The sequence below is a fragment of the Eschrichtius robustus genome, chromosome 9 (genome assembly GCF_028021215.1).
Source record: "Eschrichtius robustus isolate mEscRob2 chromosome 9, mEscRob2.pri, whole genome shotgun sequence".
Classification (NCBI taxonomy): domain Eukaryota; kingdom Metazoa; phylum Chordata; class Mammalia; order Artiodactyla; family Eschrichtiidae; genus Eschrichtius; species Eschrichtius robustus.
In genome coordinates, this window is record NC_090832.1 from 33,577,789 (window position 1) to 33,599,947 (window position 22,159).

Below are 22,159 nucleotides of genomic sequence, written 5' to 3' on the forward strand. Positions count from 1 at the left end.
TGAAGTCAGGTGGAAACCTTGATTTTGACCTTTCTGGTAATGAGAGATTCCTGCTACTCTCTTCCATTCACTCAATCTCTATCAAACATTTGTTAGGGCCATGAGTTTTAATGTGTCACCTCTGCACCATGGCAAAAGCCCAGCATTTTTGTCCAGCAGTGGTTAAAAGCATCAGCTTTGGAGCCTAACTTGGGCTAGTTAAATTGTTGGCTCCACTATATTTATGAAGTTTATTCAATCTGTTAGTATTTCTTCGACTTAAATGATTTTGCTTTAAATATCAAAGGTGGCCAACTGTACTAAATTATATAATATGTGATTGCTCTGTACAATTTATTAATTTCATTACATTGCATTATGTTTTTAACCTTTGGATATTTTAAGAACATAAGAGGTACAATTTCCCTCAAGTTACTTTACTATAATTTTTCATCCACTTATATAGTCCTTTGTCTTCTTAATATTGAGATTTCTAAGAACCTGCCCCTAGGTCAACCCCATGATTGAGTACAGGATCCCAACACCTGTGCAGAAGGAAGAGCAGCTGTGTAAGGAAGAAAGCTGGGTGAAATTCAGAACCCTATTCCTGTCCCTAGCATCCAGTTAATTGATTTGATGAGGTTGCTACACCCAGTCTTTCCACTTGGGGGTACACCTAGCCTTCTTTCATGACATTATTCCCATGTTTCCCTTTCCCCAGTTGCTGTCACAAGTTTGCAAAGTGTCCTATCTCTGATTGCCTCTTTTGTCCAGACATGTACCAGTGACTGTGTATGGGAACTTCTAAGATCACTTAATGGAGCCTGTGTTTATAGGAAGGCATATTACCGATAAACTTTGTCCTGATCTAAAAGTGCCAAGTCAGCTCTTGTTCAGCATGGGGACCGTGCTTTCTAGGTCCTCAACAGCTGTTAGCTGCAACTGCACAGGCTCTTCCTCCCCACTACAGGGTTGTAGTAGAAGCCCAAGGAGAGGAGGAAGGGGAATTTGCCTGGTGGCAAGATCTCCAAAGACTTAAGATATCAGGATCGAGGGAGTCCTCTCTTCAGCCAGTGGAATGAGAAATCAAAATGACCAGACATCGAAAACTCCATGTGGCTACTTTAGGGCAAGCTCTAAAGCCTGACTGTGGGTTTGCAGGCTCGTTTTGTTTTGGCCAGCAAGATATTCTAAAAGAAATGGAATTTAAACAACTTTAAGTAAGACAAGTACTCTCTCTGGTTCTAATAGTTCCTGCCCTTCTATGTTTGGCCACTGTTTTGCCCCTTTTCCTTTTAACTCCTAAACCGAGCCCAACTCGGTTTTAATTTCTCAATTTTCTCTATTCACAAGGTTAAGGAGGAACAAAAACTCTGTATGAGGAATCAGCAATTTCCACAGGAAAAGATTGCTTTGTTTTTCAGACTACTGTAGGCTAGGGGATCCAGGTTTGGTTTTGTCCATTTAGTCCAAAATTATTTTTTGTCAATGGAATGGATTTTGTTTGTCTTTCATATGCCTACCTATGGGAAGGCTGATTCTGGCAAATGGTAGTATGCAAATTCAAAAGGAGTATATATATGTCTATTTTTGGCTGCGCCGCACGGCTTCTGGGATATAGTTCCCCGACCAGGGATTGAACCCGCACCCTTGGCGCTGAAAGCATGAAGCCCTAACCATTGGATCCCAGGGAATTCCCAAAAGGAGTATATTTTTAATAATCTAAAAATGATTATTTTATTTATTTTTTGGGGGGGACAAGGGATAGCGACTTTATTTGGAAAGCCAGCAGACTGAGAAGACTAGTGTCCCACAATCTTTAACTCCTGAGTCATACTTTGGCTTAACATCACTGCAAGATTCCCGTTTATTCTCTTCTTTCTAATCTGAGATAATAACATAGATTCTTAACAGGTTAGTAATTGCAAGTGTTGTTATTATATTCATGATCGCAAAACCATTCTGATACACTTGTCTGGACTTAATGACTCAGTGTCTGGAGGATCACAGTACAGAAGAAAAGTACGGAGTAATCTGATTAAAGTAAATGTTTGGAATAATTCTGGCACTGTTCTATATTTTGGACAGCATCACATGTCATACAATTCACTGACTCCATAGTCTTGGGCTTGGAAATAGATCTTCTTAGTCCATATGCGTGTCGTCCATTTTACAGAAATGTTATCTATTTGTTCATAAGTAATTAAATAATTTCACTTATTTTGGGCAAAGATGAAAAGTAGGGATAAATTAAGAAGTAAAATAAAGTTGAAAAGTTACTCTATATAAGGTATATAATTATAGAATCTTAGTATTTTCAGACTTCTAATGTACCATCCTCAGCTTCATTCCTTGCCCTGTACACATTCCATGAGAACCTCAACTAGCCATTTTATTGACAAAAATCTTTTGTCAATCTACAAAGTAGTATTAATTCACCCAGTGGCATTAATTTATCTTCTAACTCTTTCAATCATCAATTTGTACCAAGCCCCATATCCATCAACAAAACAATTTTTGTCTCCATGGACGTTCAATCAATTCAGTGTAGAATGGCTTCAAGTCTCAAATGCACAGAAGGGCAAATTTACTTTTAACAAATGTATATTCAAAAATTAAAAAGCAAAACAAATTGCTCCTGGCAAGTTCAGGTTCCCTCAAGGCAAGGACAGCATAAAAATGGCAGGGAGAAGCTCTAAGTCATTCATGACTAAAGCTCATGAACTAACTGGATTGTACTGAATCAAACCAAGGAACAACTTAGAAATATGGAGTGTATACTGGCCTCACCATTTTTATTCCTTCTAAGTCCAGGCACCATAGAGAGAGAAATGACTAAATCTCTATTTTAATAGCTGCTGTAAAGTATTTTGCTCTGTAGGGCCTATTTCAGCAGTTCCTGGTGGTAATATATGGCATTTCCCTGATTAACAGCCATTTTATAACTTGTGTAATTGGCCACAAATCAGGGGAATGTCATAATGTAGCAAGAAAACATTCCCATCTCCGTCAGAGCCTTGGCTTGGATTTCTGGAGGAATTATTACTTGAGTAGTTTGTGGGTTTTCATTACTTTAAATAATGTACTACCTGAAGTACAAAAAAAGACATTTAAACTAATGAACATTTCTGTCACCTAACCCTTTCTACCATGCCTGTCCTTAGATTTCTTTTTCCCTTGGAAAAAAATTCTTAAAAATAGGATTCTTTTTTCATTTTTATAACATCAGTATTTGTGGGGAAATAGAGGCAAGGGCAGGGCTGAGAGTAGGGTGAGGTGACTCAGGCATTCACCTCAGGTGTGAAAGTCAAAGGGGCACCAAAAAACTCAGTGATCAAGGTAAAAATGTTTTAATGCAGTATTTTTTTAAAAATCAAAAAGATCAATGATGAGCAAATATTAACATTTAAAATAAAAACAGGATCTAACTCTGCACTTGCATGGCTCAACCTCTCTCACCTCACCCTGACCCCAGCTCTGGGCAAGGACATTGGAGACAAAGGAGTGATGGCAAAGTAATGAGATCAACTCAACTTGCCCAATAGGATAATAGGGTTGACTCTATAGTTGATGTTCAGGTTGTAATAAGTGCCATCTCCTGCATAGGATTTTATATATATATAAGGGGTTGTATTTCACCTGTGATACATAATCCGAAGCATTTACTATCAGAGTGCCATCTATAATGGAGAAAGAACGTGTAATTCCATACCAGCCTCTATTGGAGACTATTCGTTTAAAGCATGACAAGTATAAATGATGATAAAACCTCTTTTCTTTCTAAGGTTAGTAAAGACCAACACCATTCTTTTATTTAAAAAATATGCTCATTTCCTGATTTGAGATAGTCATTGTGATACTATACACCAGAAATACAAAGTTAAAAAGAAGACCCTGTGACTGTCCTCAAGAAGATGGAAGCCAAGTCCACGGCTGCAGTGATTTGATAAGTCTATGAGAAAGGTATGCACAGAGAAGAGGCACGTAATTCAGATGGGGTGCTAGGTTTCCCAGAGAAGACGACATTTGAGCTAAATCTTGAAGGTCTGGTAGAAGGCAGTTGGATGAAAAAGAAAGAAGGATGGTGAGAAGTTCCAAAGAGAAGAATGAACACTGTGGAATGTGGAGGCTTGAAATGGTAGCATGTTTTCAGAGGACATGAATGTTTCAGTAAGGTTGCAGAGCTGGATGCAAGCCAGAAAATGGTGAGGAGTGAGACTGAAGATAGAAACAGGAGGCAATTAAATGAGAACAGGAGATATTTGAATGAAGTAAAAAATATAATAGCTTATCTAGAGTGTGGCTGTATTGAATAATACATTTTTAATGCAAAACCCATAATATATCAGGGTAGATATATTATGCACTTTGATCCTTGAATTAGGAATAAAATACATAAAAATGTATTTAAAAGGTGAAAACTTTTCGAGACGTGCCCCACTAAATCGAAAGTTTCACAAGGATATTTATACTACATCTGCCAGATTCATTCCTTTGTGACTATAATTTCTAAAGTCAAAAAAAAAAAGGTGGGGTTTGGTGCTCTTTAAAATTTATCATACTTTAAAAGTTCCTATACTCTAGATACAGATGAAATGATACTATAGAAATTAGGTTTAAAAATTATGAAGTACTGCCCAGTGCAAAATGAGGTGTGAAGGCAAAATACTGTAAAACTGATGAGAGAGTTTACTTGCACTAAATCTAGATAGTAAAAATAATCATAAAAATTATGCTGCAACAATTACACTTTTCCAATAATGTGATAAAATATCCTACCAATTACAACTACAATTAAACTGAAAATAATAATAAAAAGTGGTCACACTAACCTTTTACATCATTTGCTAACTTCTTGGCTTCATTAAGAAACCCGAAGCTTTTCTGAAGAGAGCCTTTGGCACCTTCCTGTAATGAACCCTGAGGACCTGTTGCCTGTGGACAGAAAAAGAAGTGTCACATATCTAAAACAAAAGAATTATGGAGTAGAGATATCTAGCAGGCAATTGGTACACAGAGTTTACCTTCAGGAAAGCATTCTGGGCTACATATGCAGAATAATAAATTATCAGCACGTATTTGTGATTAAAGCCAGGAGACTGTTTATTGGGAGATGAGACGAAAGCCTAGAATAGAACCCTTAGGAATCCCAACATTTAAAGGCAGGTACAGAAAACTGGGCTGGCAAGGTGATTGAGATTCCAGAAAGGACAAAGAGAACCTAGGAGAGCACGATATTATGGAAATCAAGAGATACAGAAGTGGCTCAGAGTGTGATGACTGGCTATGTTGCAAGGTCAAAACTGGTCAGTACTATCAAGTGCTGTCGAATGGTCAAGCAAATTAAGAACTAAGCACATCCTTGACTTGATCCCTAAGCACATTTCATTCAAGTTGTGGGGTAAGTGGGGGAGCATTTTCTGTCCCCTAGGTGTTGAAATGAGGAAGAACACTGCTCCTTTTTTGAAACTCATCTCAGAGTACTAGGGCAAAACAAAATCTTCTAAATGACAATCTCTGAGCCACAATCATCTCCTAGCAAAGATGGATTTGTTGAGCCTTGGACTAAAAGAGGAGACACAAAGATAATAGAGTGATATGGGAAAAGGATCATTTAAATTGAACGTTTAGTTATCCATTTTAATAGTGTTTGCTCTTCAAGAATCATTACACAGTACATTAATACCAAAAGATAAATCAAATAGGATCTTACCTGTAAATTTTAAATTGGAAGAGTATTTCAGGGTGCAAGAAGAGCTAGAGAATGCTAAGTACTTACTGTTGAAGTTATAGATCTGAACTCAGGTTAGCCCAGACACAATACTCTTCAAATACATCTCCAGTGCCTTAATAACATTTTTTATCAGTCATATGACTTAAACATTAAACTAGGAGAGATTACAGAACTTGCTACTGTAGTGGCAAAATGTATTTGAAGGTGTTATTCCAACAGTTTAAAATAATCTATTGTTCATAGAACAGATTGATTATATAATACTATGACATCTACAAAGGGACATATTGGAAACATCTACATAAACAAAAAGAGACATTGTGCATTTATATCCAGCACTTGCAAAAAGAGCTGTCTGACAACCCTGACAAATTATTCTATGGGAAATGGACACTCTCTTCAGTGGAGAACACAGAAATTCTTAGTCCTGCAGTTTCCTGTGGGAAATTAGGTACAGTGACACCACATAAGTGTAACTTATTTTGAAAAAAAAGGAAGAGTGTCAATATAAATGGCACAAATCCAATGTACCTTACTCAAAAAAAATAAGCCTCCATTACCCACTCAGGTTCTATATTTGTTCCAAATTTATATGCCATTCTTACTCCCTTGGTTATAGGTTTCCTGAATCAAAACAGATTAGAGACAGGAAATTACAAAGAAAGAAGGATGAAGATTCTCTAAATAGGCACATGAAAACAGCTGAAGTGACAGCTGACAATCTGTCTGACAATGAGGAAAGAGAAAACCAACAACTAGAGAGAAGAGTTTTTAAATCTCAGAAATCCAAATCGATAAGGATGAAATAGGTTTCAATAGATGCCAATATTATTGTAGTAAAATAACTAATGTTGATAATGATGATCCTGAGCCATCAGGATAACACGGGTCATTCATAGTACCAGATGAAGCCAGACAAAGCAAGCTTTCCCCATAGCCTTAACGTGTGAATTCCTCTCTACAAGAACATAATCTGGTGAGTGTCTAACAACCAACATTTTACAGCTAATCTTGGATATGCAAAGTGAGGCATGGGAGTAAAGGAGGGAGAGAGAGTTGACTTGCTGTCCATCAGAAAATTAAAGAAATGAGGTAAGAGAGAAGAGAAGGGCCAGACAACATGCAAAGAGGCTAAAGTCTGAGCCGTGGAAATTGTGGAGGGATTAGGAACAGTGATGGGCAATATTTATTTTTTTCTACTTTCTTACACTTTTCAGCAGTCTTATTGAGGTATAAATAAACTTCACATATTTAAAATTTACAATTTGATAAGTTTTGACATTTATACACCCATGAAACTGCCAAACAATCAAGGTAGAGAACATACCCATCGTTTCTTTTCAATCCCTCCCTTCCACCCCTCCTTGTCTTCCCCCCTCTCCACACAAACACTGATCTGCTTTCCATCGCTATTAGTTTGCATTTTATAGAATTTTATACAAACAGAATCATCCAGTACGTACTCTTCTTTTTGTTTGGCTTCTTTCATTCAGTGTAATTATTTTGATGTTTATCCATGTTGTGTGTGTATCAACATGTGATCCCTTTTTTATTTACATGGATATGCCCCAATCTATTTATTCATTCATCTCTTGATGGACATTTGGATTATTTCCAGCTTTGGCTATTCTAAATAGAGTTGCTATGAACATTTGTGTACACATCTTCGTATGAACATATGCTGATTTCTCTTGGAGTGGAAACCTCTAAGTGGAGTGGCTAGATTATCTGGCAGATGTATGTTTACGTTTTTTAGAAACTATCAACATGTTTTCTAAATTATTTGTACTATTTTAAATCTCACCAGCAGTGTATGAGAGTTACGTTTGCCTACATCCTTGTCACTACTTGATATAGTCAGTCTTTTAACATTTTAGACATTCTAATAGGTGTGTACATCATTTGGTTTTAATTTGCATTTTCCTTGTGACTAATAATGTTGAGCATCTTTTCATATGCTTATTTATTTATTCTTTGGCTAAGTGTTCAAATTTTTTGTCCAAGTTTTAACTGGGTTTTTTGTTCTTATTGAGTTTTGAAAGATATTTATGCATAATATGAATACAAATCCTTCATCAGATATGTAATTTGCAAATATATTCTTCTAGTTTGTACCTTATCTTAATAAATGGTTGGATTCGATTTGTTTTAACATTGTCCATAATTTTTGCATCTATGTTCATGAGGGATATTGGTCTATAATTTTCTCATTTTTTTGGTAATGTCTTTGTCTGGTTTGTATCATAGTAATACTGGCCTCTTAGAATGAGGTGGGACATATTTTCTCCTCTTCAATTCTCTGAAGAATTTGTTATTTCTTTCTTAAATATTTGGTAGAATTCACCAGTGAAGTCATTTGGAACTGAATTGTGTGTGTGTGTGTGTGTGTGTGTGTGTGTGCGCGCACGTGTGTGCATGTATGTGAGGGTTTTAAAATACAAATTTAATTCCTTAATGAACATAGGGCTATTCAAGTTATTTATTTATGGATGAGTTTCAGTAGTTTGTGATTTTCAAAAATTTGCCCATTTCATTCAAAATATCTAATTTTTGGCATAAAGTTGTTCATAACTTTCTCTTATTATCCTTTACTGTACGCAGAAGTTGCTGTGATTTCACCTCTTTTATTCCTGATACTGGATATTGGTGGCCTTTCTCAATTTTTCTGATGAGTCTGACTAGATGATTATCAGTTCAATGATCTTCCATTGGACCTTTGCACCATCATCCAGCAACACGACTGAATCCTGACCGAAGTTCATCTGCTGATAAACTTCCCTGCTGCCAATTTCTTATCTTGCATTTATAAGTGTTGCCTGCCTTTTGCTTCCAGACATCTTGTCTTTCCTGTTTTTCAGGAAGCCAGTGATTTCTTCCTGGATTCTTAGTCAACTACTCCTTGCTCAGATGTAAGGAGATGGGTGGTATATGTGGGGGCGTAGGAGATATTGTAGCAACAAGGTAAGGAAAGACAAGGAGACAGGGAATTTTGACGTGTGGATGAGACAGCAAGTATTTTGGTTGCAAAGGACTGTAGATTTTATGAAGGGTAGTGTTAAGAAGTAAGGCTGTTAGGTAGTTTGGAGTCAGTTTCTGGAAAGTTTGAATGTTAGACTAAGGAAACTGGGAAATAAGCAATATGGAGCCGTTAAACGTTTCTGAGTAGGAATGTATGCTCAGAGCAAGAGCCCAGGAAGAGGAATTGGGCAGCTGTGTGGGAGGAAAAGGAGATATCAGTTGGCTATTGTAATAGTATGAGCCAGAGAAAATAGAGTTGTAACCTTAGGCAAGGGCGTTGGAAATGAGAGGTTTGGGTTCAAGAGATGTGGAGGAATAAGACACGTTTCAATGTTTCAAGAAGCACTTCAAAATATTAAAGTAAAGAGCTGATGGAGTACAGTTGTCAGCTATAAGCAGTGTACTAGCAATCCAGGTTTAAAAGACAAGTCTCTCATATGATAACAGAATGGAAAACACTAACACGTTATGGATGAACAGAACTGTTTCAATTCATTGGAATTTGGAGAGTTCATTTTCCAACATTGCTTAGTAAGTCACTGAAGCACATCAGCAATATCAGGACAGGTGATGAAGCAGCATTTTCCAAGCTAATTATACTTCATGCATATTTATAAGCATCACATCTGAGTTTCTGGGCTGTGTCTGCAGCATATGTGAAATATAAATGAGGTCCTTAGACTTGCAAGATATTTTGTTACTTGCTTTTTAGAGATTGTATGTTTATAAACAATAAGTTCTTCTCTGTGTATATATACATACATGCATTTATAAATTATCTAAAACCTTTTATTATAATATATCACACAAAATAGGATCTATTATTATATGCAGGTTGCTATATATATGTTTTATTAGCTAATAATCATTTATAGAAAATGTGAGATAATTTAAAACATCAGAGAAGGAAAGATACAGGAAAAAATAAAATGATAAAGTCTACAAAGATTTAACAGAGGCTTGGCACTTAATTGGCTTTTAATACATGTTAGTTTTCTTCTTCCTACTATTTGTTAAGTATTCATAGTGACTTGTTTAGGCACCATGTCGTTGATTAATAGATGAATGAATTGACTGATTTACCCAATAAAAGTTTTTAGCTCTCTCAAGCACCAGAATAAGCTCTGATTATTCAAAGATCGAAAGACTCTGCCTTCTCTAATGGAACTGAAGTGGAGTGGAGAGATAAACCAAAAAATCCTTATAAAGAAAATGATGACTGCCATAATGGAGTATGGAAATATCTAAGTGTTTTGTTGTTAGAGGAGGCTCTCTTAGGGGGAGGAGATGTGCAGGTGAGACCTAAAGTTAAGTTTATCAGGATGGTATACCCACACCCCACTGATGTATTATTTAAATAAGCAAATTTAAAAGTTATCGTTTATATTTCTTTCTATATTATATTTTTATTATTTTTCTAACTGTTCCTCTACTAACTTCTTTATTAGAGATAAATTTTCTGAATTCATTGAAAAAGTTGGTGCTAAGGAGAGATGCATAATTGTTTTTGTTTTCTAAAGAAAGTACTAGCTGAAAATTCATCAGCGTGGTTTATAGCCTATTCCATTACTTCCTCTTCATGAAATAATTTATTTTAGAAGACAAGTCTTGCACATTTCCAAAGGGGATAATGTGTCAAGATAATATGTGACTTAGATGATTTTAAATTCAAAATCTTTTTAATAAAGAAAACTGTTCAAAATGTGCAGAGGTGTATGTAAGGGCTGATAATTAGCTGCAGTGTGTTTATGTAAAATATTTATCAGAAGAAATTTATATTTGGGCATGTTAGACTGTTGTTAAAAATTGGGGAAAAATTTCTTACTATAATAAAATAAACTCGTAGAAGAAATGGTGGAATCTAGCCCTACATACATTTTAAAAGACAAAACTTTTGAGAACACTGAAAAATGTGCAAGTGATGTTACTAGATATATTAAGCTACAAAACCGTTATGTAAAAATTACCCATTTGTACAAAAGCTGTTTGCACAGGAAAAGGTATGGACAGATAAACAACATTATAAAAGTCATTATTTGTGGTTGGTGAGATTACACACATTTTAGATTTTCTCCCTCTTGCTTGTCTGTATTTCCTATTTTTTTTTTTTTTTTTAATAATGGACATGAACTGCTTTTGTAATAATTAAAAAGATCATTCACAATTTAAAAAAAAGGAAATCACTGTGTATTGATTTTAAAGGTGTTTTAATATAACCCATATTTTAAAAATCGACAGGATACTAAAATGAAATTGTGAATCAAAAATGAGTTCAGGAACAACCCAAAGAATGACTTTGGTCAGAAATCTGGTGAAAGAAAGGCTGTAGATCCTAGCATTGCATAATGTCCTAAAATGGGACAGGGGTTCGATGAGTCTCTGGAGGACTGGAAGCAACTGAGCACACAAAGGAGACCAAGGGATGAAATAGAAAATCTCCAAAACTACTCATGAGAATTTAGAATTCATGACTGCGAATTTGCAGCTTGAGAACACCAAGAAAGACAATTGTTTAAAAAAATTGATTTAAAAGTATATAACTAATTGAGAACAGGTTTTCACCAGTCACAGCATGAGAGCCATTGCTCCATCACCCTTGGGTGCCACTGGCTTGCTGCTGACAAGCTGTTGAGGGTAGGATGGGTGGGTACCACACAGAGTCTTGATTTTGAGTACAGACAATGGAGACAGGTCTATTGAGTTAGAAAACCTCCTCAGAGGGCTTATTGCTTTCTTTCCATTTAATGTCCAGAATCAAACTCAACATGGCAATTTCACTTCTTGATTATTCATATATTTATTACTGTATTTATTCCTACTGGTGGAAATCTCAAATACTAGGTCTGAGAGCATTGCTGCCTTGAATAAAATTAGTTTAAATTTATATTGCATTATAGCATCACCCCAAAGAGTTTCTGTGTTGCTGACTGATGTAACAAACTCTTTGATTTCATTTTTAACACTTTATGCCCTCAATTTTTAAATAGGCCGAATTCTGGGTAATTAAATAGAAGTTTGTTATTCTGCTTCCAATAGATTTTCTTGAAGTTATTGACGCAAATGAGTGTATCATGTACAAAGAAAATCACTAAAGTCAGCTGGCTTGATGAATACCGTTTTCACACACAGATTCAATATTTTTCTATGTAACTTAGATCCTCACTGACTTTTTCGTATTTGCTCTTGTGTGAATCAGTTCTTAGATAAGTTGCTGAATTGCTGACAGAGAAAAAATGCTCACCAGTTTTACTGACAGATTCAATTGTCATACCTATTATGGATTATACTATTTTTCCATTAACACTACACTGGTACAAACTTTAAATCCCGATGATTATAGATATTAATAAGAAGTCAAAATTACTGTTTGAATGACTCCTAAGTAATCACTGGCAGAATAAAATACAAGGTATATGCGAGTTAAAGTTTAAAACTTGACTGACACTATATTATATTGGGCCTTTTGAATGCAATGTGTATTCTGCCAATATTTGCACACTTCTTTATGTAGGAAATAAAAACTCAAAATGACCTTGCAAGAATTCTTTATGTATTTTGATTCATCCAATTACACAAAGCAAATATTAAATAAGACAGACTGAAAAGACGATATGACCACATTTTAAATAGATACTCATTAGAAATGCCTTAATGTTTAATCCTATTGTAAGATTCACAGTGTTTAACTATGTGATGTATTGACCAATAGCAGTGATATCAAAAGACTCTGGCTACAGATTAGGAACCAAGATGGCGGAGTAGAAGGACGTGTTCTCACTCCTTCTTGTGAGAACACCAGAGTCACAACTAGCTGCTGGACAGTCATCGACAGGAAGACACTGGAACTCACTAAAAAAGATACCCCACATCCAAAGACAAAGGAGAAGCCACGATGAGGTGGTAGGAGGGGCACAATCACAGTAAAATCAAATCCCATAACTGCTGGGTGGGTGACTCACAGACTGGAGAACACTTATACCACAGAAGTCCACCCACTGGAGTGAAGGTTCTGAGCCCCACGTCAGGCTTCCCAACCTGGGGATCCGGCAATGGGAGAGGAATTCCTAGAGAATCAGACTTAGAAGGATAGTGGGATTTGATTGCAGGACTTCGACAGGACTGGGGGAAACAGAGACTCCACTCTTGGAGGGCATACACAGAGTAGTGTGCACACTGGGACCCAGGGGAAGGAGCAGTGACCCCGGAGGAGACTGAACCAGACCTGCCTGCTAGTGTTGGAGGGTCTCCTGCAGAGGCGGGCAGGGGCTGTGTCTCACCATGGGGACAAGGACACTGGCAGCAGAAGTTCTGGGAAGTACTCCTTGGCGTGACCCCTCCCAGAGTCTGCCATTAGCCCCACCAAAGAGCCCAGGTAGGCTCCAGTGCTGGGTCGCCTCAGGCCAAACAACCAACAGGGAGGGAACCCAGTCCCACCCATCAGCAGACAAACAGATTAAAGCTTTACTGAGCTCTGCCCACAAGAGCAACAGTCAGCTCTACCCACCACCAGTCCCTCCCATCAGGAAACTTGCACAAGCCTCTTAGATAGCCTCATCCACCAAAGGGCAGACAGCAGAAGCAAGAAGAACTACAATCCTGCAGCCTGTGGAACAAAAACCACATTCACAGAAAGACAGACAAGATGAAAAGGCAGAGGGCTATGTACCAGATGAAGGAACAAGATAAAACCCCAGAAAAACAACTAACTGAAGTGGAGATAGGTAACCTTCCAGAAAAAGAATTCAGACTAATGATAGTGAAGATGATCCAGGACCTCGGAAAAAGAATAGAGGCAAAGATCGAGAAGATGCAAGAAATGTTTAACAAAGACCTAGAAGAATTAAAGAACAAACAAACAGAGATGAACAATACAATAACTGAAATGAAAACTAAACCAGAAGGAATCAATAGCAGAATAACTGAGGCAGAAGAACGGATAAGTGATGTGGAAGACAGAATGGTGGAATTCACTGCTGAGGAACAGAATAAAGAAAAAAGAATGAAAAGAAATGAAGACAGCCTAAGAGACCTCTGGGACAACATTAAACGCAACAACATTCGCATTATAGGGGTCCCAGAAGGAGAAGAGAGTGAGAAAGGACCAGAGAAAATACTTGAAGAGATTATAGTCGAAAACTTCCCTATCACGGGAAAGGAAATAGCCACCCAAGTCCAGGAAGCGCAGAGAGCCCCATACAGGATAAATCCAAGGAGAAACACACCGAGACACACAGTAATCAAACTGGCAAAAATTAAAGACAAACAAAAATTACTGAAAGCAGCAAGGGGAAAATGACAAATAACATACAAGGGAACTCCCATAAGGTTAACAGCTGATTTCTCAGCAGAAACTCTACAAGCCAGAAGGGAGTGGCATGATATACTTAAAGTGATGAAAGGGAAGAACCTACAACCAAGATAACTCTACCCGTCAGGGATCTCATTCAGGTTTGATGGAGAAATCAAAAGCTTTACAGACAAGCAGAAGCTAAGAGAATTCAGCACCACCAAACCAGCTCTACAACCAATGCTAAAGGAACTTGTCTAAGTGGGAAACACAAGAGAAGAAAAGGACCTACAAAAACAAACCCAAAACAATTAAGAAAATGGTCATAGGAACATACATATCGATAATTACCTTAAACGTGAATGGATTAAATGCTCCAACCAAAACACACAGGCTTGCTGAATGGATACAAAAACAAGACCTATCTATATGTTGCCTACAAGAGACCCACTTCAGACCTAGGGCCACATACAGACTGAAAGTGAGGGGATGGAAAAAGATATTCCATGCAAATGGAAATCAAAAGAAAGCTGGAGTAGCAATACTCATATCAGATAAAATAGACTTTAAAATAAAAAATGTTACAAGAGACAAGGAAGGACACCACATAATGACCAAGGGATAAATCCAAGAAGAAGATATAACAATTATAAATATATATGCACCCAACATAGGAGGACCTCAATACATAAGGCAACTGCTAACAGCTATAAAAGAGGTAATAGACAGTAACACAATATTAGTGGGGGACTTGAACACCTCACTTACACCAATGGACGGATCATCCAAAATGAAAACAAATGAGGAAACAGAAGCTTTAAATGACACAAAAGACCGGATAGATTTAATTGATATTTATAGGACATTCCATCCAGAAACAGCAGATTACACTTTCTTCTCAAGTGCGCACCGAACATTCTCCAGGATAGATCACATCTTGGGTCACAAGTCAAGCCTCAGTAAATTTAAGAAAATTGAAATCATATCAAGCATCTTTTCTGACCCAACACTATGAGATTAGAAATCAATTACAGGGGAAAAAAACGTAAAAAACACAAACACATGGAGGCTAAACAGCACGTGACTAAATAACCAAGAGATTGCTGAAGAAATGAAAAAGGAAATCAAAAAATACCTAGAGACAAATGACAATGAAAACACAACGACCCAAAACCTATGGGATGCAGCAAAAGCAGTTCTAAGAGGGAAGTTTATAGCTAGACAAGCCTACCTCAAGAAACAAGAAAAAACTCAAATAAACAATCTAACCTTACACCTAAAGGAACTAGAGAAAGAAGAACAAACAAAACCCAAAGTTAGCAGAAGGAACGAAATCATAAAGATCAGAGCAGAAATAAATGAAATAGAGACAAAAAAAAAAAACAATAGCAAAGATCAACAAATCTAAAAGCTGGTTCTTTGAGAAGATAAACAAAATCGATAAAACATTAGCCAGAGTCATCAAGAAAAAGAGGGAGAGGACTCAAATCAATAAAATTAGAAATGAAAAAGGAGAAGTGACAACAGACACCACAGAAATACAAAGCATCCTAACAGACTACTACAAGCAACTCTATGCCAATTAATTGGACAACCTGGAAGAAATGGACAAATTCTTAGAAAGGTATAAACTTCCAAGACTGAACCAGGAAGAAACAGAAGATATGAACAGACAAATCACAAGGAATGAAATTGAAACTGTGATTAAAAATCTTCCAACAAACAAAAGCCCAGGACGAGATGGCTTCACAGGTGAATTCTATCAAACATTTAGAGAAGAGCTAACACCCATCCTTCTCAAACTCTTCCAAAAAATTGTGGAGGAAAGAACACTACCAAACTCATTCTATCAGGCCACCATCACCCTGATACCAAAACCAGACAAAGACACTACAAAAAAAGACAATTAGAGACCAATATCACTGATGAATATAGATGCAAAAATCCTCAACAAAATACTAGCAAACAGCATCCAACAACACATTAAAAGGATCATACACCATGATCAAGTGGGATTTATCCCAGGGATGCAAGGATTCTTCAGTATACGTAGATCAATCAATGTGGTGGACCATATTGACGAATTGAAAAACAGAAACCGTATGATCATCTCAATAGATGCAGAAAAAGCTTTGGACAAAATTCAACACCCATTTCTGATAAAAACTCTCCAGAAAGTGGGCATAGAGGGAACCTACCTCAACATAATAAAGGCCATATACGACAAACCCACAGCAAACATCATTCTCAACGGTGAAAAACTGAAAGCATTTCCTCTAAGATCAGGAACAAGACAAGGATGTCCACTCTCACCACTGTTATTCAACATAGTTTTGGACGTCCTACTCACAGCAATCAGAGAAGAAAAAGAAATAAAAGGAATACAAATTGGAAAAGAAGAAGTAAAACTGTCAGTATTTGCAGATGACATGATACTATACATAGAGAATCCTAAAAATGTCACCAGAAAACTACTAGAGCTAATCAATGAATTTGGTAAAGTTGCAGGACAGAAAATTAATGCACAGAAATCTCTTGCATTCCTATACGCTAATGATGAAAAATCTGAAAGAGAAATTATGGAAACACTCCCATTTACCACTGCAACAAAAAGAATAAAATACCTAGGAATAAACCTACCTAGGGAGACAGAAGACCTGTATGCAGAAAACTATAAGACACTGCTGAAAGAAATTAAAGACGATACCAACAGATGGAGAGATATACCATGTTCTTGGATTGGAAGAATCAATATTGTGAAAATGACTATACTACCCAAAGCAATCTACAGATTCAATGCAATTCCTATCAAATTACCAAGGGCGTTCTTTACAGAACTAGAACAAAAAATCTTAAAATTTGTATGGAGACACAAAAGACCCCGAAGAGCCAAAGCAGTCTTGAGGTAACAAAACGGAGCTGGAGGAATCAGACTCTCTGACTTTGGACTATACTACAAAGCTACAGTCATCAAGACAATATGGTACTGGCACAAAAACAGAAACATAGATCAATGGAACAACATAGAAAGCCCAGAGATAAACACACGTACCTATGGTCAACTAATCTATGACAAAGGAGGCAAGGATATACAATGGAGGAAAGACAGTCTCTTCAATAAGTGGTGCTGGGAAAACTGGACAGCTACATATAAAAGAATGAAATTAGAACACTCCTTTAACACCATACACAAAACTAAACTCAAAATGGATTCGATACCTAAATGTAAGACCAGACACTATAAAACTCTTAGAGGAAAACATAGGAAGAACACTCTTTGACATAAATCACAGCAAGATCTTTTCTGATCCACCACCTAGAGTAATGGAAATAAAAACAAAAATAAACAAATGGGACCTAATGAAACTTCAAAGCTTTAGCACAGCAAAGGGAACCATAAACAAGATGAAAAGACAACCCTCAGAATGGGAGTAAATATTTGCAAACGAATCAATGGACAAAGGATTAATCTCCACAATATATAAACAGCTCATGCAGCTCAATATTAAAAAAACAAACAATCCAATACAGAAATGGGCAGAAGACCTAAATAGACATTTCTCCAAAGAAGACATACAGATGGCCAAGAAGCACATGAATAGCTGCTACACAGCACTAATTATTAGAGAAATGCAAATCAAAACTGCAATGAGGTATCACTTCACACCAGTTAGAATGGGCATCATCAGAAAATCTATAAACAACAAACGCTGGAGAGGGTGTGGAGAAAAGGGAACCCTCTTGCACTGTTGGTGGGAATGTAAATTGATACAGCCACTATGGAGAACAGTATGGAGGTTCCCCCTTAAAAAACTAAAAATAGAATTACCATATGACCCAGCAATCCCACTACTGGGCATATACCCAGAGAAAACCATAATTCAAAAAGACACATGCACCCCAATGTTCATTGCAGCACTGCTTATAATAGCCAGGTCATGGAAGCAACCTAAATGCCCATCGACAGACGAATGGATAAAGAGGAAGTGGTACATATATACAATGGAATATTACTCAGCCATAAAAAGGAACGAAATTGGGTCATTTGCTGAGACGTGGATGGATCTAGAGACTGTCATACAGAGTGAAGTAAGTCAGAAAGAGCAAAACAAATATCGTATATTAACGCATATATGTGGAACCTAGAAAAATGGTACAGATGAACCGGTTTGCAGGGCAGAAACTGAGACACAGATGTAGAGAACAAACGTACGGACACCAACGGGGGAAAGTGGCTGGGGTTGGGGATGGTGGTGTGCTGAATTGGGCGATTGGGGTTGACATGTACACACTGATGTGTATAAAATTGATGACTAATAAGGAACTGCTGTATATAAAAAAAATCAAATAAAATTCAAATATTAAAAAAAAAATTTGAAAAAACCCCATAATATTGAATGAAGGAAGTCAGGCCCAAAAGAATAAAAAAAAAAAAGAAGAAAAGAAGAAAAGAAAAAAAGGCTTTTTCTGCATTTACTGGGATGATCACGTGTATCTTGTTCTTCAGTTTGTTGGTGTGGTGTATCACATTGGTTGGTTTGCAGGTTTTGAACCATCCTTGCATCCATGTAATAAATCCCACTGGATCATGGCGAAAAAAAAAAAAAAAATCTGGCTACATATGGACTCAAAAATTAATAAAAGAGAAGAAATTATTCGGAATAATACTACTAGTACTAAAAGAAATAACGATAAAGAAAATAATAATAAGGAATGGAAAAATTACAATAATGGAAAAGAATAAATTATGAAAGTAAAAGTTGGAAAGTATTATTTTTATTAGCATGACAAATAATAAAAACTTAATTGATTATTGCTGGTTTGAGGACAGGCAAGAATTCTATTTATCTTTATTCCTGTGCATTTCATAATGCTATTATATATTAAGTACAATAAATATGTGTTTTAAAAAAAGGTTTTAAAAAATTTATAGAAAAAATTGAAAATGTGAACATGCTTAATACCTCATGTCAATAAATAGTTCAGAAGCACCTATTATAAGCACCACAACTGCATCAAGGAAGGATAGTTGGAGACTGAATATTAAACCAGATTAAAAAATAAGTTTTGGGCTTCCCTGGTGGCGCAGTGGTTGAGAATCTGCCTGCCGGTGCAGGGGACACGGGTTCGAGCCCTGGTCTGGGAAGATCCCACATGCCGCGGAGCAACTGGGCCCGTGAGCCACAACTACTGAGCCTGCGCGTCTGGAGCCTGTGCTCCGCAACAAGAGAGGCCGCGAGAGTGAGAGGCCCGCGCACCGTGATGAAGAGTGGCCCCCACTTGCCGCAACTAGAGAAAGCCCTCGCACAGAAACGAAGACCCAACACAGCCATACATGAATGAATAAATAAATAAAAATAAAAAAACATAATAATAAGTTTTAAGCTTTGGGGACGATATTAACTATCGGCATTAAGCCAAGAGAGGGATCCGAATAGACTGCACAAAGTTTCTTAAAAAGCTATTACTTTAGCTGACACAGCTCAGTACATGGACAATATGCACTCAACTTGGAGACAGATCTTCTAATCCTCAAATTCTGACCTGCTATCTTCTTTCCACAGCCTGATTAGGAAGTTCTGGCACACCACTTGAACCTAATTCTAATCAATAAAAAAATCCTACAAGGCATCTACATTCAAATAAATATTCACAGATGATCTCAAACGAAGTAGGGAAAAGAAAGTAATTTTATTTTTTCTTTGAAATTTTCTTCTCTATTCAACTTTCCTATCTCTCTTGGCAGTATATATGCCTTGTTCATTCTGAAAATCTGGAGCATCCTAGCCTTTCTAGATTCCTAGTATCAGTGTTTGGAGATGGGAGGGGGCAATTTACATTTAGTGATCAGCTGCTATATACCAAGTACTACCTATATGAAAATCAGGGAATATTACTTGTGAAATAGTGCAAATGAAATTCTCATGGAGTTATTCACGCTTCTGTCCCCTCGAGGTCTATTTTCAGCTTAAATTTTAATTCTGGAGACATTATTTTCTGGTAAAAGGAAGTAGGAATAAGAAAACACCACAGTCACTAAGCTGTGAAACGGTGGCAGCAGGCCATGGGAGCAGAATGCCCAGAGTAGAAAGCAGGCAGAGATGCAACATCTTTCAAAGCCCCGGATGCTGCGGCTGTGCAGTTGGCGTCTGACCCAAAGCCTTTTCTCCCTAATTATTTTAAGATTTTGTTTTCTTTTTCTCTTTAGTTTCTGTAGTATAACAATGATCTTTCCAGGTGTGGACTTATTTTATTTACTGTGATAGGCTTCCTTAACTTGAGAAATCATATCATATCCTTCACCAGCACCTGAAAATTTTCAGTATCTCTTTTACAATTACTATTCCCCATTCTCACCCTTTTCAACTTCTGGAACTCCTAATAGATTTGCATTTCATTTTTACAATCTATATTCCTTGTTTCTTACACTCCTTTTACGTTTTACCATACTTGCTGCATTCTGGGTAGTGTATTCAACTCTTTCTATTAACTCATTCTCTTTTCCTATATATTTTACTTTTAGAAATTTTATTTGCTTCTGTTACAAATTTCTGTAATCTTCTGTATTTTTTCTTTTTATCACTCTTTTCTATTCTTTTTAACATTTCAATACTTTAAAACACTTTTATGTATATTCTCTTTCAGATTTTTGAATAACTTCAGGATCATGTTACATGTTTGCCTGCCTACCCTCTTTCCTACTTGATTATTTATAGTGTATCTAAACAGACCACTTTTCTGTGTCCTTCTAGATGCTCTAGAGGTTGCAAGAGCCAGGATCAGTTCCCCTCCTCTCCCCATTAAATTTTTAGCTTGGAAAGTCTTGTACCATGTGGACTTTAATCCATATATAAATATATATGGTATAAATTTGGACCTCAATCCACAGGCTTATGGTTTTAGCAACTTATGAGAGACATTTTTCACAACTGGAGGCAAGAAAAGTAACAACGCTCCTTGGCATGTTCTGGGCTAGGAGGAGTGTTTGTTTATGAGAACAATTGTTTCCAAGTCTCACGGTTTTAAATACTTTCGATTAGTCAAAAAAGACTCCTTGGGGCTTCCCTGGTGGCGCAGTGGTTGAGAATCTGCCTGCCAATGCAGGGGACGCGGGTTCGAGCCCTGGTCTGGGAAGATCCCACATGCCGCGGAGCAACTAGGCCCGTGAGCCGCAACTACTGAGCCTGCGCGTCTGGAGCCTGTGCTCCGCAACAAGAGAGGCCGCGAGAGTGAGAGGCCCGCGCACCGCGATGAAGAGTGGCCCCCACTTGCCGCAACTAGAGAAAGCCCTCGCACAGAAACGAAGACCCAACACAGCCATACATGAATGAATGAATAAAGAAATAAACCCAAAAGGTAAAAAAAAAAAAAAAAAAAAAAAAAAAAGACTCCTTCTTTTGTAGGTTTAGGATGATGTCTGTGATGTCTTCCCTCCCTGCCTGGGCTTTAAAATCCCAGTCCCTAGACATATGATCTATATTTATGTTCCAAATTCATTGAGTCACCAAGCTGCCAGCTCTAGAATGTGCTATTCTGTTCTACTCTTGTTTTTATCTTTAGATTTTCTTTTGTTTCCTCTCTATAAAATAAAGTATGTGTTAAATTTTGGGGAGTTAGAATTTACCTAGCATTTCTGTGAATTTCTCACATTAGGATGGATCTGAATTAACTCAGACTGCCATGTTATCAGAGCTCCCTGACTTTGCTTTCTAGTATCCTTATTTTCTACCAGGGTTTTTCTCCCCACTGATCTGTCACATAAGAGTGAATTTACAAAAATCCAATTTATTCTGTAGACTCGACCCTAAAGCAAGAGAAAACTCCTTCAAGTTTCAAGTTTTTTGAAGAAAAAACTTCGAGTTTCTATGGATTTTTACTCTCCTCATACTAAGGAATCAACTAAGGAATCAATCAATCACTTACAACAGCAGTTCACGTATTTTTAGGATCAGGTGTCTAAGGCTTTAAACTTACTTAATTTTAGGTATATTTTCCTCCTGTATAATATTTTTTTCAGAGTTTCCCCCCCTCTTTAGTCCATCTAAAGCCTACATATCACTTACACAGCACTGTTCTTTACTAACTGGCCCACTATTATTGTTTCTATGAGAAAATGCGTTACTTACAAATTGTGCTCACTT

The 22,159-nt window shown here is 37.0% G+C and overlaps 1 protein-coding gene across 2 annotated transcripts in view; it reads right to left on the bottom strand.

The window, feature by feature from the left end:
• LAMA2 (laminin subunit alpha 2) overlaps positions 1–22,159 on the bottom strand; it is a 623,525-nt gene that overhangs the window by 80,375 nt on the left and 520,991 nt on the right. For both annotated transcript variants that reach the window (XM_068551053.1, XM_068551052.1), the window contains exon 41: positions 4,812–4,914. In XM_068551053.1, coding sequence (XP_068407154.1) covers positions 4,812–4,914 — 103 coding nt within the window. The remainder of the gene's footprint in view (positions 1–4,811; positions 4,915–22,159) is intronic.